This window comes from Anolis carolinensis, unplaced genomic scaffold, assembly GCF_035594765.1.
Source record: "Anolis carolinensis isolate JA03-04 unplaced genomic scaffold, rAnoCar3.1.pri scaffold_8, whole genome shotgun sequence".
Classification (NCBI taxonomy): Eukaryota; Metazoa; Chordata; class Lepidosauria; order Squamata; family Dactyloidae; genus Anolis; species Anolis carolinensis.
The window spans coordinates 7,303,578-7,320,790 of record NW_026943819.1 but is presented as its reverse complement, the minus strand read 5'-3'; the positions used below and the strand labels follow the sequence as shown (position 1 = coordinate 7,320,790).

At 40.2% G+C, this 17,213-nt stretch overlaps 1 protein-coding gene across 7 annotated transcripts in view; it reads right to left on the bottom strand.

Annotated features, from left to right (window-relative positions):
• The window catches only part of fgfr1 (fibroblast growth factor receptor 1), a 124,214-nt gene that overhangs the window by 76,305 nt on the left and 30,696 nt on the right, over positions 1–17,213 (bottom strand). For all 7 annotated transcript variants that reach the window (XM_062961456.1, XM_062961458.1, XM_062961459.1 and 4 more), the window contains exon 2: positions 10,172–10,406. In XM_062961456.1, the coding sequence (XP_062817526.1) occupies positions 10,172–10,262 (91 nt within the window). In that variant the 5' untranslated portion in view covers positions 10,263–10,406. The remainder of the gene's footprint in view (positions 1–10,171; positions 10,407–17,213) is intronic.

Below are 17,213 nucleotides of genomic sequence, written 5' to 3'. Positions count from 1 at the left end.
GGCTGCACACAGATTGTAGTCTTTTGTAGTTTGTTAGAAAATAGGGAAAAGATAGCTCATAAAAGGTAAAAGTTCAGTTCCAAAAGATAGTTACAAAAACAAGGCTGTAAGAACAAATCCATGGAAACATTAGGCATGAAACAAGGTGCTTAAAACGAAGCCAAAGTTCCAGAAACGAGGATACATCCAGGCTACAAGAAAATACAGGGAAGCAGACTTGGTTCTTGATTCAAGCGAGGAAATTGCTTTGATAAAAATTTCCCTCTCAGCAGACTGTTTTAATAGCATAACATGAAGGCATTTCTTTGCCCTTTGACCTCTCTCTTATTTGCTATTCTGAGACTTCTGCGCAACCTCCGAAATTCTAAATGACTAGGCTTGTTAGTGTTATCAGGCAGAGGCTGGGAGCTGATCTCCCTTTCTGCTTCTTGCACCTGAAAACCATCATCAGTAACAACATCATTTCTTCCCATGGGAAAGCCTCCCTGCTCCTCACTCCTACAACAGGCACACTCTGCACCTGAATCCCACAATTCCCATCAGAGTCATCTTGAAACTCATCCTGAACCTGAATCCCATCATCTTGAAACTGCATCCCAGAATCCTCATCAGAATCACACAAAGGCTGAGTCATAACACTGGACACCTACCTAGCGGTTTGAAAGCAAAATGTGAGTAGATAACTAGGTACCGCTTAGAAGGCTTAGAAACGTCATCAAAAAACTGTGAAATAAGTTACTATATTGAGAACATTAGTGCTTTTAGAAAATGCAATAATCTGAAACCATGATATGAACAATAAGAAATGCAGTGCACGCATACTGTTGGGGATCTTTCCAAAAAGGCACTTAGTCGCAATCTGTTATGTCTCTCCAAGGACTGGCATGAAGCTCAATGCAGAGACTATAAATCAATTTGCAAATACAGTAGAGTCTCACTTATCCAAGCTTCACTTATCCAATGTTCAGTATTATCCAACACAGTCTGCCTTTTAGTAGTCAATGTTTTTGTAGTAAATGTTGCAATGTTTTGGTGCTAAATTCGTAAATACAGTAAATACTACATAACATTACTGTGTATTGAACTGCTTTTTCTGTCAATTTGTTGTAAAACATGATGTTTTGGTGCTTAATTTGTAAAATCATAATGTAATTTTATGTTTAATAGGCTTTTTCCCCTCTTTATTATCCAACATTTTTTCTTATCCAATGTTCTGTTGGATAAGTGAGACTCTACTGTACATAGATAGATAGATTCCATAGCATTGAGCCATGGCAGTTAAAGTGGTGTCAAACTGCATTAATTCTACAGTGTAGATGCACTAAAGGACACTCATTCATCCAAGCAATTTTTTATAATATAGTGCACTTCTACGTGTTATTTTCTCAGATATACTATATATGCTGTTTCCTGTTGTGTATATTCTTCTGTGTTTATTTTTTAAAATGCAAAACCCAGAATTGGGCGGAAGTCAGTATGGAAGGGAAACTGTTCAGGTTTGTGTATTGGTTCAGGAAATGGGAGGCCGATAGATTTACATTTGCTTGCAATTTGACTGACGGTCTCTCACATCTCTAGAGTTATCTGGGGATAAGATCCAGCTGAGAGGAAGCTTTTTAACAGCTGAAATATGCCAGCCACCACGTGGTCTCAAATTTCCAGTCCAGGAGAAATATTTACTATGCAAGGACTGTAAATACAACACTCGCTTTCCCCAATTCCCCACCTGGCATATGCCTATAGCACAGGAACCAGCTGGCGCAAGTCCATGCGCAACGTCTGCCGAAAAGTCAGGCTAAAATAAAAAGGAGAAAGAAAAAGAGGTATTTCTTCTCCTTTTATTAATGGGGAAATACAACACGAATTGGACTACACAGTCCACTCTCAGGTCCTATCTACAATGCCACAGAAAGCAGCTTGAAGCTCCATTCTATGATAACTAGACTTTCTTTTCATGTGATTTAACTGCATTGAACTGCATTATGTAAGTCTACACTGGCCATATAATGCAGTTTCAAACTGCAATATATGGCAGTGTAGATGGGGCCTCCGTTAACCAGCACCCATGAGGATTGGTAGATGCCAAATAAATGTAGTTTCTGGTTGCCAGAAAGCCAGGCTAGATCTACACTGCCATATAATTCAGTTTGTGAATCCAGATTATCTGCTTTGAGCTGGATCATATGAGTCTAAACTGCCATATAATTCAGTTTGTGAATCCAGACTATCTGCTTTGAGCTGGATCATATGAGTCTACACTGCCATATAATTCAGTTTGTGAATCCAGATTATCTGCTTTGAGCTGGATCATATGAGTCTAAACTGCCATATAATTCAGTTTGTGAATCCAGACTATCTGCTTTGAGCTGGATCATATGAGTCTAAACTGCCATATAATTCAGTTTGTGAATCCAGACTATCTGCTTTGAGCTGGATCATATGAGTCTACACTGTAATATAATTCAGTTTGTGAATCCAGATTATCTGTTTTGAATTGGATTATATGAGTCTACACTGCCCTATAATTCAGTTTGTGAATCCAGATTATCTGCTTTGAACTGGATGACATGAGTCTACACTCTCATAAAATCCAGTTTGTGAATCCAGATTATTGAGCTGGATTATATGAGTCTACACTGTCATAGAATTCAGTTTGTGAATCCAGATTATTTGCTTTGAACTGGATGATATGAGTCTACACTGTCATAGAATTCAGTTTGTGAATCCAGATTATCTGCTTTGAACTGGATGATATGAGTCTACACTGTCATATAATTCAGTTTGTGAATCCAGATTATCTGCTTTGAGCTGGATGATATGAGTCTACACTGCTCTATAATTCAGTTTGTGAATCCAGATTATCTGCTTTGAGCTGGATCATATGAGGCTACACTGTCATGCAATCCAGTTTTTGAATCCACATGATCTGATTTGAACTGGATTTTATGAATCCACATTGTCATACCATCCAGTTCAAAGCAGTTCATGTAGATTCAGATACCGGATTATATGGCAGTGTAGATGGAACCACAGTGGCCCAAGAACGGGTCGAGTGGTCACCATTAAAGTGAACAGCGTAGCAACAAGACCCCATATTTCTAATTTGGAGAAATACTTTCCAGTTTATTCTGGATTAAGATATTTGTACTCACTGACCACAATCACGTCTTCCATTCTTGGAAACTATCCAAGAACAGGTCTGAACTCAATAGCGACCATTTAAGAGTAATAGGTAAAGGTAAATGTTTCCCCTGACGTTAAGTCCAGTCGTGACTGACTGGGGATTGGTGCTCATCTCCATTTCTAAGCTGAAGAGCCAGCATTGTCCATAGACATCTCTGGGTCATGTGGCTGGCATGGAGCGTCGTTACCTTCCTGCCGGAGCGGTACCTATTGATCTACTCACATTGGCATGTTTTCGAACTGCTAGGTTGGCAGGAGCTGGGGCTAACAGTGGGCGCTTATTCCGCTCCCGGGATTTGAACCTGGGACCTTTTGGTCTGCAAGCTCAGCAGCTCAGCACTTTAATACACTGTGCCACTGGGGGCCCCTTAAGAGTAATATTGCTCAACAAAAACCCAATAAGATGGGCAGGACTCCTTGGTCGTTTCCAAAGACTATCAAACCAGGAACCATGGTTTGAAGTTAAGGTTGAAATTGAGACGCTGGCCCAGCCAAGTTGAGAAGACCCGAGGGCCTTTTCTTCTGGCTTTCTTTTTGCAAAAGTCCAGCAATACTATAAACACAAAGGCTCCGCTTCCCTCCTCCCAGGGGAGAAAGGGTTGGAAAAACATTGCCCCAGCTGTGAAGCATGATCTCTGACCTCTGGGCCGTTTGGAAACTGCTTCTACTTCTCCCTCAACCACATCCCAGTAATGAATCACAGCATCAAACACAAATCAGTAACCGATGTTCCTATCCTTTGGTCCGGCTGATGTTTCTCTTTCGGGGATGTGCTACTACTCTGCTACCAAGGGATTTATAGAGTTGACAACATCAAGCCGATGGACTACCAATGGATTTGAGGTGATCTTACTTATGTGTTTGCTAGCAAGTGTACTTTTTGCATTAAGCCATGCCGGTTCGAGTGGATTCAAACTGCATTCATTCTACAGTGCAGATCAGGAGTCCCCAAACTAAGGCCTGTAGTCCGAATGTGGTGCTACAAAGGTGTTTACTCAGCCCCTGCTCTAAACTTTAGACAAGTCTGAAACAACTTGTAAAAGGTAAAGGCTTTCCCCTGACGTTAAGTCCAGTCATGTCTAACTCTGGAGTGTGGTGCTCATATCCATTTCTAAGCCGAAGAGCCGGTGTTGTCCGTAGACACCTCCAAGGTCATGTGGCCGGCATGACTGCATGGAGTGCCGTTACTTAATCTTTAAGTAAAGGTAAAGGTTTCCCCTGACGTTAAGTCCAGTCGTGTTTGACTCTGGGGGTTGGTGCTCATCTCCATTTCTAAGCCGAAGAGCCGGCGTTGTCCGTAGACACCTCCAAGGTCATGTGGCCGGCATGACTGCATGGAGTGCCATTACTTAATCTTTAAGTAAAGGTAAAGGTTTCCCCTGACGTTAAGTCCAGTCGTGACCGACTCTGGGGGTTGGTGCTCATCTCCATTTCTAAGCCGAAGAGCCGGCGTTGTCCGTAGACACCTCCAAGGTCATGTGGCCGGCTTGACTGCATGGAGTGCCGTTACTTAATCTTTAAGTAAAGGTAAAGGTTTCCCCTGACGTTAAGTCCAGACATGTCTGACTCTGGAGTGTGGTGCTCATCTCCATTTCTAAGCCAAAGAGCCGGCGTTGTCCGTAGACACCTCCAAGGTCATGTGGCCGGCATGACTGCGCTGTTACAACTTGAAGGCACCCAAAAACAATTCTGTTGTCGAAGGCTTTCATGGCCGGAATCACTGAGTTGCTGTGAGTTTTCATAGCCGAGCACTTGATGAACCAACCTGGACACAGCATATTATTTGAGCACACAGAAATGCTGGACCACCGTTAGACTTTATATTGATGTTAGGTTTTAATGTCATTTTTATATGTGGGGTTTCTCTGAGATTTTTATGTCAGTACTTGTGTTTATGGAGGCATTGAAAGTTTGCCATTTTATATTGGAATCCGCCCTGAGTCCCCTTGGGGAGATAGGGCAGAATACAAATAAAGTATTATTATTATTATTGACAAAACAACATAGTATGACTCAGCAAACAGGATAGATATGCTGGATTTCGTATCACAAAATCACAAGTCAAACACTTCCCAAGTGTTTAGGACTGTGTGATGTATTTTCGGATGATGCATGCAGATCCGAGTAGGGTGGCCTTTTGCAGTTGGCAGATCGTAATTTTGTCAATGTCTATTGTTTCCAAATGCCAGCTGAGATCTTTTGGGACGGCACCCAATATGCCGACCACCACCGGGACCACCTGTACTGGTTTCTGCCAGAGTCTTTGAAATTCAATCTTGAGGTCCTGATAGCGGCTGAGTTTTTCCTGTTGTTTTGCATCAATGCGACTGTCACCTGGGATGGCAACATCAATGATCCAAACCTTTTTCTGCGCGCAGATCCCAGTAGGGTGGCCTTTTGCAGTTGGCAGATCGTAATTTCGTCAATGTCTATTGTTTCCAAATGCCGGCTGAGATCTATTATTATTATTATTATTATTATTATTATTATTATTATTATTATTATTATTACCATGTCAGACTACACAGAGAAGCCATTGAAATCCACAAGCATGCGGACAATGTCAACAGAAAGGAGGAAACCATGCAAATGAACAAAATCTGGCTACCAGTATTTTTAAAAAATCCTTAAATCAGGATAGTAAATAAAGAACAACACTCAGAAGATAGGTGGAATTCCAGACAGGAAACAATCAGGGCCAACAAAGGATCCCCCCAGGCTGGAAGCAGCCAGGCTTTGAAGCTGCAAGGCTATTCAATGCTAATCAAGGTGGCCAATTGCAACATTCACACCTGCCTCAAGCAGACAAGAGTTCTTTCTCCCACCCTGGATATTATTCCACAGATATGTAAACCCAACGTGCGCAGTTTCCAACAGATGTCACAACCTCTGAGGATGCCTATCATAGATGTGGGCAAAACGTCAGGAGAGAATGCTTCTGGAACATGGTCATACAGCCTGGAAAACACACAACAACCCTGTGATTCCGGCCATGAAAGCCTTTGACAACACACAGAAAACAACAGTGTCACTATCTCAACCATTCATGCGGACAATTTGGGATTTCGGCATTCCAGAGAAGGGACACCCCATTTGTACTCCCATAACAGCAACTCAAAATGCTCTTTTGCCTATACAGTCATTGAGAAAGTGGAAAGTGTTCTTGCTTGCCCTGCCAATGACCCTTCCTTCGCCCTTTTAATGATTATCTTCGTTCCCTTTTGCTTTCCAATTAATCTGGTAGACGCAAGCTGTGATTTCCACATGCCTTGCTTCATCCGAGTTCTCAAGGTCCTCATTTAAAGCTTCGCCTCTCTTCAGATTAGGATCCAAAGAAGCCAGGCATGTGAAAAATCAAACTTTTGGGTCGACTCGCTGCAGCCAAGAGATTAACGTTATTTTCACATGCCGAGCTTATCTCGGGTTTTGGAGCCTTTCTTCAAATACATTTGAATCTTCCGATTAGGACCTCAAGAATCCAAACACTTTATTGTTGGCTTTAGATGAAAGGCGAGGTGCCCCAAACGGTCCCCCAGAAGCAAACCTCTCCGGACGTCTCCGCTTGACTATTTAGTAACTTTAATCCAACCAAAATAAACTTCCTGGCCCCTTCTGTGCCTGTTGCTTGCAAGTTTGGAGAGAGAAAAAAGTAAACCACCGTCTGCTCGAATCAAGTTTCGATGCAGAATTTCAACCTTGAAAAAAGATCCCGTTCTATCGCACCCAAATGCTGCCGATACCCGATTCTGTTTGCGGTGAATTATGGTCAATGGAGCATGACGCTCCGACTGTCAAAGGCAATTATGGCCCATAGCCGTACATGGCTGTGGACTGACACCGCGTTACATCAGACTCCAATAAAGCATCCACTATGTTCGATCAGCCCTGCTGGAAACAAAAAATGCAAGCCAAGCCTGACAGGTCAGCAAGTTTGCGAAATATTTGGGCGAGCGTTTCCAGGCTTTCAATGGGGAAAGGACAGAGCCTGGAAACACACACAGCTTGAGTGGCACCTAAATTTGGAAAGGGTTTGCACTCTCTGACCTGCTTGAAAGTTTGTCCTTCTGGGATAACAGCCCTTGCTTTCTCTATATTTCAATCACTATCTACGCATTGCCCTTTGGTATTGGGATGTTCTGGGAAACCAGTGGTCATTCCCCAACAACTCAAAATGATCTGAATGCACAAGACTAGTATCATCCCTCTACAACTATGGTTTGGGCTTTTGCAGATTTCATGAGCTACAGATTTGACTTAAAATGTTCCCTTTAGGGCCCATCTACACTGCCATTTGCGGCAGTTTGAAACTGCATTATACGATCAGGGCAGACTCATAAAACACAGGTTTACCGTATATACTCGAGTTTAAGCCAACCCAAATATAAGCTGAGGCATCTAATTTTGCCACAAAAAACTGGGAAAACATTGACTCAAGTATAAGCCGAGATACCAATAAAATTACATTAATTGAGGCAGCAACAGTTCAAATGTTTTTGAATCTTTACATCGAAGTGTAATTTAAGATATGACTGTTCAACTCTGATTAAATCATGTGTTTTCATCTTCTTCAATGTAAATGTGCTTATGTATCCTTTTAATAATAATAGAGTGAAATAATAAACGTACAGTAGAGTCTCACTTATCCTCGCTTATCCATTTCTGGATTATCCAAGCCATTTTTGTAGTCAATGTTTTCAATATATCGTGATATTTTGGTGCTAAATTTGTAAATACAGTAAATACAACATAACATTACTGCATATTGAACTTCTTTTTCTGTTAAATGTGTTGTATAACATGATGTTTTGGTGCTTAATTTGTAAAATCATAACCTAATTTGATGTTTAATAGGCTTTTCCTTAATCCCTCCTTATTATCCAAGATATTCGCTTATCCAAGCTTCTGCCGACCCATTTAGCTTGGATCTGTGAGACTCTACTGTAATATTATAATGTTATACAATATAATACTAATACCAGATAATAATATTAATTATATGTTATATATTACATATAATATTACAGTATAGTGCAGGGGTTCCCAAACTAAGGCCCAGGGGCCGGATGCAGCCCTCCAAGGTCATTTACCTGGCCCCCGCCCTCAGTTTTATAATATAATATTTTAATATCATTTTTAATAATATAATATATTGTATATACATATAATATTGATAATAACATTATAATGTTATAATGTTATACAATATAATATTAATTATACCATATAATAATATTAATTATATGTTATATATTACATATAATATTACAGTACAGTGGTATAGTTCAATATAGTAATATATAATGCTAATATTGTGCTATGCTAATAATATAATATATTGTATGTACATACAGCTGCTCTGAGTCCCCTTCAGGGTGAGAAGGGCAGGATATAAATGTAATAAATAAATGTAGTAAATGAATAAATAAGTAATTTTAGACTTAGGCTTACCCAAAGTCAGAAATAACTTGAAGGCACACAACAACAAAAATCCTAATTGACTTGACTATCTCATTGGCCAGAAGCAGGCCCACACTTCCCATTGAAATCCTGATAGGTTTATGCTGGTTACAATTGTTTTCATTTTTAAATATTATATAATTCTTTCATTGTTGTTGTTGTTTTGCACTACAAATAAGACATGTGCAGTGTACATAGGAATTTGTTCGGTTTTTTTTTCTTTTTCCAAATGATAATTCGGCCCCTCCACAGTCTGAAGCCCTCTGCTTTCAAAGTTTGAGGACCCCTGCTCTACAACTATGGTTTGGGCTTTTGCAGATTTCACGAACTACAGATTTGATTTAAAATATTATCTTTAGGGCCCATCTACACTGCTATTTACAGCAGTTTGAAACTGCATTATACGGTCAATGCAGACTCATAAAACACATTTACTTAGAATGCCTGGGTCCATCAGTGTTACTCAGTTTCACGGGTATGATTTAAAATCTTCTTTCTAGAAATCTCTAGGGCTGGATCTACGCCGCCAAATAATGCAGTTTGAACTGCAGTATATGTGTCTACACACTGACCATATAATGCACTTCAAAGTGCAGTGTCAATCCAGTCTAGAGCTCTGGTTTGATTCTTATTTATTTATTTACAGCATTTATATTCCGCCCTTCTTTCTCACCCCGAAGGGGACTCAGGGCGGATCACATTGCACACATAAAGGCAAATATTCAATGCTATATAAACATAGAACAGAGACAGAGACAAGACGCAGGCACCGGGCTGGCCTCGAACTCATGACCTCTTGGTCAGAATGATTTGTTGATTTGTTGCAGCTGGCTTGCTTTCCAGCCTGCGCCACAACCCGGTCCTTATGGTTAACTTCTCCAGTCATGCTGCCATATGAAGTACAAATTATCTGCTTTGAACGGGATTATATGGCAGTGGAGATTCATATATAATCCAATTCAAAGCAGAAAATCTGGATTATTTGATTCGATAATCTGGATTATATGGCAGTGTAGATCCAGTCTAACAAGGGACAAGACTACTGGACATGTGAACACTCCCTGCCCATCATAAGGTAATATAATACAGCCACCAAGAACTGTTATCTGTCTCATCTGACCACATTTCAAAAGTGAAGCCATTATTCCAGCCAGGATGTAACAATGCCATTTGAATGACACACTTAGGCAATGGGATCAACCCCATCTCAGCAAGAAAATCCACAGCCTAAATTGTTCCGCAGAGAAAGAAAATGCCTTCAGCCACAGTCTACTTCACAATACCTGAACCACATACATAGGACAAAAATACAAAGCTAATGAGGTTGTCACATTGAAAGGACATAACATTCTGCCCTAAACTTTAGAAGTAAGAACATATCGGTGCATCTACACCAGGCATGTTCTTGTGAATGTATATATACCCAGCCTGAAATTGCTCCACCGTGCTTCCAATTCACCAACCGCTCAGGATAGTAAAGGTGAAAAGCAATTCGTACCTAGGAATGGCACCAAAATACTTCTGTTCCTACCTTGCTCTGGCAGGGTTTGCGCCGGCCTCGCCGTGGTCAGTGTGGCTGTGACCAGCACAGCCCAAAGGAGGAGGCACTTCCACGTCAACATCCCAGTTCTGTGGCTACAGGTTGGCAACGGCGTTCCCAGACTCCATGAGGACTTGGACCTTGAGCCTCGATGAGCAAATGAAAGAAGAGCTTCTCACTTGGATCTGCTCAGCTGCTTGCTCTCCAGGACAAAGGCATCCAAACACTGTGGACAAAGAAGAGAAAGCAGAATGAATTGACATGAAACTAAAAGTTCTTATTGAGAAGAGTAGAGCTTGGGAATTGGGAATATTGTCAACGTTCTACATTCACTAGCATTAGGGGCACATAACCCCCATGAAAGTGAAAAACCACGTGTTCTTGGCCTTGCAGCTCTGGTTTCCAACACTCACAACCTCTGAGGATGACTGCCATAGATGTAGATGAATCATCTGGATAGAATGCTCCTGGGACATGGCCAGACAGCCCAGAAAACTCACAGCAACCCAATGATTCCGGCCATGAAAGCCTTCGACAACACATTCACTGTCTAGCATTTAGTACAATAGACTGACAGAGAACTTGAACAGTTGTGACACAAAATGGGACATTCATACTTCCATCCATCCATCCATCTAATTATATTGCAAATTTTCCCAGATTGAGTACTCATCTTTCCAGAGCTAAATCTGAGGCATCTGGAAATGCTCCAGAGGTGATCGTACAACCCATAGCCAACCCATGGTGATTGAGTCAGTCTAGCTGAAACCAACTTGTTGAACTGTCACTTTATATCTGTGTTGCATCATTGCGGTCAAAAGAGACATAGAGCTTTGGCCATCGCAAGTGCCCTGTTCTGACATTAATCAAGAGAGGTGCCCACACTTTGCTTTGCTTTGCCTTCCTTTCCTTGTTGCTAATGTTAGCATGGTATGCCGACAATGGCCCTGTGGCAATGGAAATGGCACTATGAGCACAGAGAAAAATGTGATGGCGGTACATGTCCATGTGGACAGAAGACTGGCCCGCAAGGGGCACAGTCCTGCTATCCACGCCCAACCAAAGCCAATGGGTTGCTCTGGAACTCCAGACAAACACTTGAGCATCTGATTACCTTCCCTGTGCCATCACACCCAGGCACCTTTGGTTGAAATTAAGATGTGCTCCTTTCTTTGCTGGGTGGACTGCGGAGGCCTTACTTTGAAGCTCAGTAGTCCCAGCAACTAAAGCCACTCCAAATTGAACATCAAACAAGATTTTTATTTTCTCAAAGTTCTTGACAGGCTTGGCACAATTTGTTGAAGTTACAAATACAAACAGTCAACTTTTAAAATCATGCAGATGTTTCCTTTTTTACCTTTCCCTTTGGCTGCTGGGTTAACTTCGTCCAAAGGTGGATAGACCCTGGGATGCTCTTTACCCTAATCCTGAGTTGCTATACTAGAAAGAGCAGGTCTTTCCCTGTCTAAACTCAAAACTAGCTTGGAGACGAAGTAGTTAGAGTGTCTTCCAATGGCAGAGAAATCCTGAGATATTCTCTGCCCTAGTGCTGAGTTGCTATTTTAGAAAGAGCAGGTATTTCCCTATCTAAACTCAGAACTAGTTTTAAAGGCAAGAGGTTAGTACTTACGATGGCTTGACCACACAAGCACAAGTTTTTTCCTCTATTTTGTAGAAGGCAAAAAAAGGCTTTTCAAAATGGAAATTTTATCTCCAGGAAAAAGGGGCGGTTCTCAAGACCAAAAGGATACTTTTGCAAGCCGACAACAGCAAAGGCTTTGCAGGCTGGCTACAAACCTCTGTTGATGGTTAACTATCAGGGTGTTGCTGCGTCTGTAGCAACCCTGAAAGAAACACAAAAAGGGTGCTATTTCTTACAACTATGGGGCAATGCAAGTCAAACTCCTGGGAGACGGAACATTCCCTAACATTGGGATAAACAGAATTCAAAGAATCTTAAGAAGCTCAACAACATTCTGACAGGCAGGAAAATACAATCAAATCACTCTTGGCAGATGGAGAGTTTGGAGACTACCAGACTCCAAGGCAGCATATTCCATGGTCAAACAACTCTAAGCATCAATAAGTTCTTCCTAATGCTTAGGTGAAATTTGAATCCATTGCTCCATTATGTCCTAGTCTATAGAAAAGCAGGATTAACCTGGTTTATACCACAGCAAGTATCAAAACATTATGAAGACAGTCTGGAGCAATTATACCGAGAGAGCGGGCTACAAAACTCATATAGATGGGCATCTGGCACTCATGGCATCTCTCACCCTGGGAAAATTATGTTTATATCCTTGCAAAAGTGCAAATGATCTCTTTGTGTCGACAACTATCTGGCAATAGCAAGCTTTATCTTTTGTGGATGAGAAAAGTCTTAGGTTCAACCTGCTTGTTGCACGATCCATGCCTGCCTTCTCTTAATCACAAAATGCCTCTCGGAGAAATCAGCATCAGTCATTCGAAAGACCACTTCATTTGGAAGTTTTGGCTTAAATACTACAAAGGAGAAAGGAATTCGTTCTGATTTACTTTCCACCCCCAGAAAATGTAATTCCAGAGGCAGGAAGTGCATTTTTTCCCCCAGGGGTGGAAGCAATCCAGTATGAATCACAGATATAACATTAAACAGTAATTTAGCATTACAGACACGAGGATCAGTCACTCTTAGGTCTGAGTAAACCCCTGGTGCTATACCAAACTACAATTCCCAGAATGCCATAACATTGAGCCATGATAGTTAAAGTGATGTCAAACTGCACTAATTTGACAGTGCAGATGCACCCAAGGAGACCAGAAGTGTTCACTAACAAAAATTTCTTGTTACATTTAAATGCACAGTATTATTACTCTTTCATGTTTCAACAAAACTAGAAGTTGTCGTGCTACTTTGTAACACCAATTCATTTTCAAGGCTCTTTCCTGTTTAGAAATTAGGGCTGTTGTATTAAGAAACGTTAACCTGTTGCAATCAGTTGTTGGTATTGCTCATTGCTATGCCTTTTTTCTTATTGGTAACAGAATGTTACCAATAACATAACATTTTGTTACCTTATTGGTAAGGGCTGGGCTTTAGCACAGCAGGTTAACTACCAGCTGCATACATCTTTTTTCCTTTTATTATTATTTTTAAATGTCTTTATTAGTGCTTTTCTACAGTTGTGATACACAAACATAGTGACAATGAGACAGACAAGACTACTTATTATATGACAACCAAACAGAACTGGTGCCGCCCAAGTGACATAAAAGAGGAGAGGGGAAGGGAGAGGGAAAATAATAGTGTTATTATAAATAATAATAATAATAATAATAATAATAATAATAATAATAAAGAAGAGTAAAATATATATAAGTATATATATATTAAGGAGTAAATACATAAAATAAGAACAGATTGCTTAAGATATCCTATGAATGGATGCACATCTATATATATAAAAGGGTAATGAAATTTCGGCCTAGGACAAAACAACGAAACTACACATCCTAGAAACACTAAACTTGGCAGCACAACCCCTCATCCATGCCTCTACGTTCATACAACAAAAAGAAAACAAAACTAAAGTCCTAATTAGAGGGAGAGGAATAATTGTTTTTATCCAATTGCTGCCAGTTAGAAGGCTAAGCTCCGCCCACTTGGTCTCCTAGCAACCCACTCAGCCCAGGGGACAGGCAGAGTTAGGCCTCAATTAGGCCTCTTCCACACTGCCTATAAAATACAGATTATCTGATTTTAACTGGATTATATGACAGTGTAGACTCAAGGCCCTTCCACACAGCTATATAACCCATTTATAATGGACTTAATGTAAGGTAAAACCTTTACCCTTTACCTTAACTACCACCAATTCCTCAATAATTTATTTCCCATACCACCATACTTCGCCACAGCAACGCGTGGCCGGGCACAGCTAGTATATATATATAAATGTGGGTATATATATATATGTGTGTGTGTGTATGTGTGTGTGTATCACATTGTAAACCGTAACACAAACACAATCCCAAACCCTTTATGTGAACTTAAAAGCTGACTTCCATCTAATGCCTCACGTCTATACATATTAAAGCTTCCCTGAGTTATCATATACTGATAGCCCAGTTACCTTATTCTCTGCCCCATTAAAATATTTATATAATTCTCCAGGGATCTAGATCAATATCTTGACATTCTCATTTTTTTTAAGTAACTCTTAATTTGTTCCCAATTTGTTTGCTTTTTTGGTCTGCCATTATTATTTGCTAATAAGTATGTCAAAAGATGCCAGCTGCATAAATCTTGTTGGTCAAAAGGTTGACAGTTCAAAGCCCAGGTCAGGGTGATCTCCTGGCCTTTAGCCCAGATTTTGTCTATCTAGTGGTTCAAAAGCAAAATGCGAGTAGGGAAATAGGTACCTGTAAAGAAGTGTGTTTTTATTTTGATTTATAGATGTCATGTTTAATTTCGTTTTAAAAGTCATGTTTAACTATGTTTAAAAGGGTAAGTATTAGTTACCAGTGCATGGGGGATGGTAGCCAGCTCAGCATTCTGAGGCAGGTTGCCATAGTAATGAGGGCGGAGCCAACCGCCGTTTGGAGGAAAAGGAGGGAATGTTTTAAAAAACAGTTTAGTCTGTGATCTGAGTCACAGGGAAGACACTGGTTCCAGGTTAGGGAAACCAGGGAAGCTCAGATCTCTAGTTGTGTTATATTAAGCAAGTTAAGTGACTTGTTTGGGTTTATTCAGTGAGTCTGAGTGGTAAGGGGAAGCAATCCCAGTTAGATCCAAAGTGATCAGTTGATAGCTTTGGTTGTAAGAGAAGAAAAAGGTTTAGACTGCTGAAGGAAAGGAGAAAGTATTTTGAAAGTGGATTCATCATAGGTTATATTTGTAACTGTTGAAGAAAGTTTAACTCTGAGAAGCAACATTGTAACCACTAAGCTCTGTGCCTGAATAAACTGTTTAGTGTTCTTCAACATCCAAGCCTCTGTCACACATATTCTAAACTAAGTTACGCTACCATCTAAAGTGAATAAGAAGAAGAAAGGGAAAAAAGATTCCCCTCTGCCTGAGATCTCCACAGTACCGCTTAAAAGTGGGGAGGTATTTTAAGGCACCCATAAGGAAATGCCAGAAAAATGCCGGTGATTTGATCAAAGAGGAAATTTAATAACAAAGCTCTTCAGCAGAAAGATGGAGCGATAGCAACACCCCCCCCCCCGACCAGAACCGAGCACAAGCCTCCAAGATGCCGAAGATGGGAAAAGCTTATATATACACCTCTATCTGTGTACAATTGTCCGTCTTGTCAGTGTATAAAAACAGCATTGAATGTTTGTCGCATATGTATGTTCAGTAATCCCCTCTGAGTCCCCTTCGGGGTGAGAAGGGCAGAATATAAATACTGTAAATAAATATAAATAAACTAGCTGTGCCCGGCCACGCGTTGCTGTGGCGAAGTATGGTGGTATGGGTAATAAAGTATTGAGGAATTGGTGGTAGTTAAGGTAAAGGGTAAAGGTTTTACCTTACATTAAGTCCATTAGGAAACCCGAAAGATAGTTGCATCTATCAAGTAGGAAATAAGGTACCACTTATAAAGTGGGGAGGCAAATTTAACTAATTTACGATGTTGGAATGAGGAAGTACCATTGCAGTGGATGATGAAGCAGCTGCTCCCCCCGCGGCCAGAATCGAACATCCCTTCTGGAGAAGGTTAAATTGCCTCTGCGTCTGTCTCTGTCTTGCTTCTATGTGTATATGGCATTGAATGTTTGCCTTATACTGTATGTATATAATGTGATCCGCCCTGAGTCTCCTTCGAGGTGAGAAAGCAGGGCGGAATATAAATACTGTAAATAAATAAATAAATAAATAAATAAATAAAGGGTTATATCAGGGGTCCCCAAACTTTTTAAGCAGAGGGCCGGTCCACAATCCTTTAGACTGTGGAGGGGCCGAATTATCATTTGAAAAAAAAAAATTCCTATGCACACTGCACATGTCTTATTTGTAGTGCAAAACAACAACAACAATGAAAGAACAATACAATATTTAAAAATGAAAATAATTTTAGCCAACATAAACCTATCAGGATTTTAATAGGAAGTGTGGGCCTGCTGCTTCTGGCCAATGAGATAGTCAAGTTAATTAGGATTGTTGTTGTTGTGTGCCTTCAAGTCATTTCAGACTAAGTCTAAAATTATTTATTTATTCATTTACTACATTTATTTATTACATTTATATCCTGCCCTTCTCACCCCGAAGGGGACTCAGAGCAGCTGTACATACAATATATTATATTATTAGCATAGTAGAATATTAACATTATATATTACTTTATTGAACTATACCACTATACTGTAATATTATATGTAATATAGAATTAATATTATTATATGGTATTATTATTAGTATTCTATTGTATAACATTATATTATTATCAATATTATATGTATATACAATATATTATATTATTTAAAATGATATAAAAATATTACATTATAAAACTAAGGCCGGGGGCCAGGTAAATGACCTTGGAGGGCCGCATCCGGCCCCCGGGCCTTAGTTTGGGGACCCCTGGGTTATATAGCTGTGTGGAAGGGCCTTGAGTGTACACTGCCATATAATCCAGTTCAAATCTGATAATCTGTATTTTATAGGCAGTGTGGAAAAGGCCTAAGTGAGGCCTAACTCTGCCTGTCCCCTGGGCTGAGTGGGTTGCTAGGAGACCAAGTGGGTGGAGCTTAGCCTTCTAACTGGCAGCAATTGGAATAAAAACAATTATTCCTCTCCCTCTAATTAGGACTTTATTTTTCTTTTCTTTTTGTGTACGAACATAGAGGCATGGATGAGGGATTTGTGCTGCCAAGTTTAGTGTTTCTGGGATGTGCAGTTTTGTTGTTTTGTCCTAGTCCGAAATTTCATTACCCTTTTATATATATATATAGATAAATAAATAAATGCCAAGTTATTTCTAAAATGCCTTAAAATGGTCTTTAAAGGGCAACTTCAAAGTATAAATGAAGCAATCCCCACACAGAT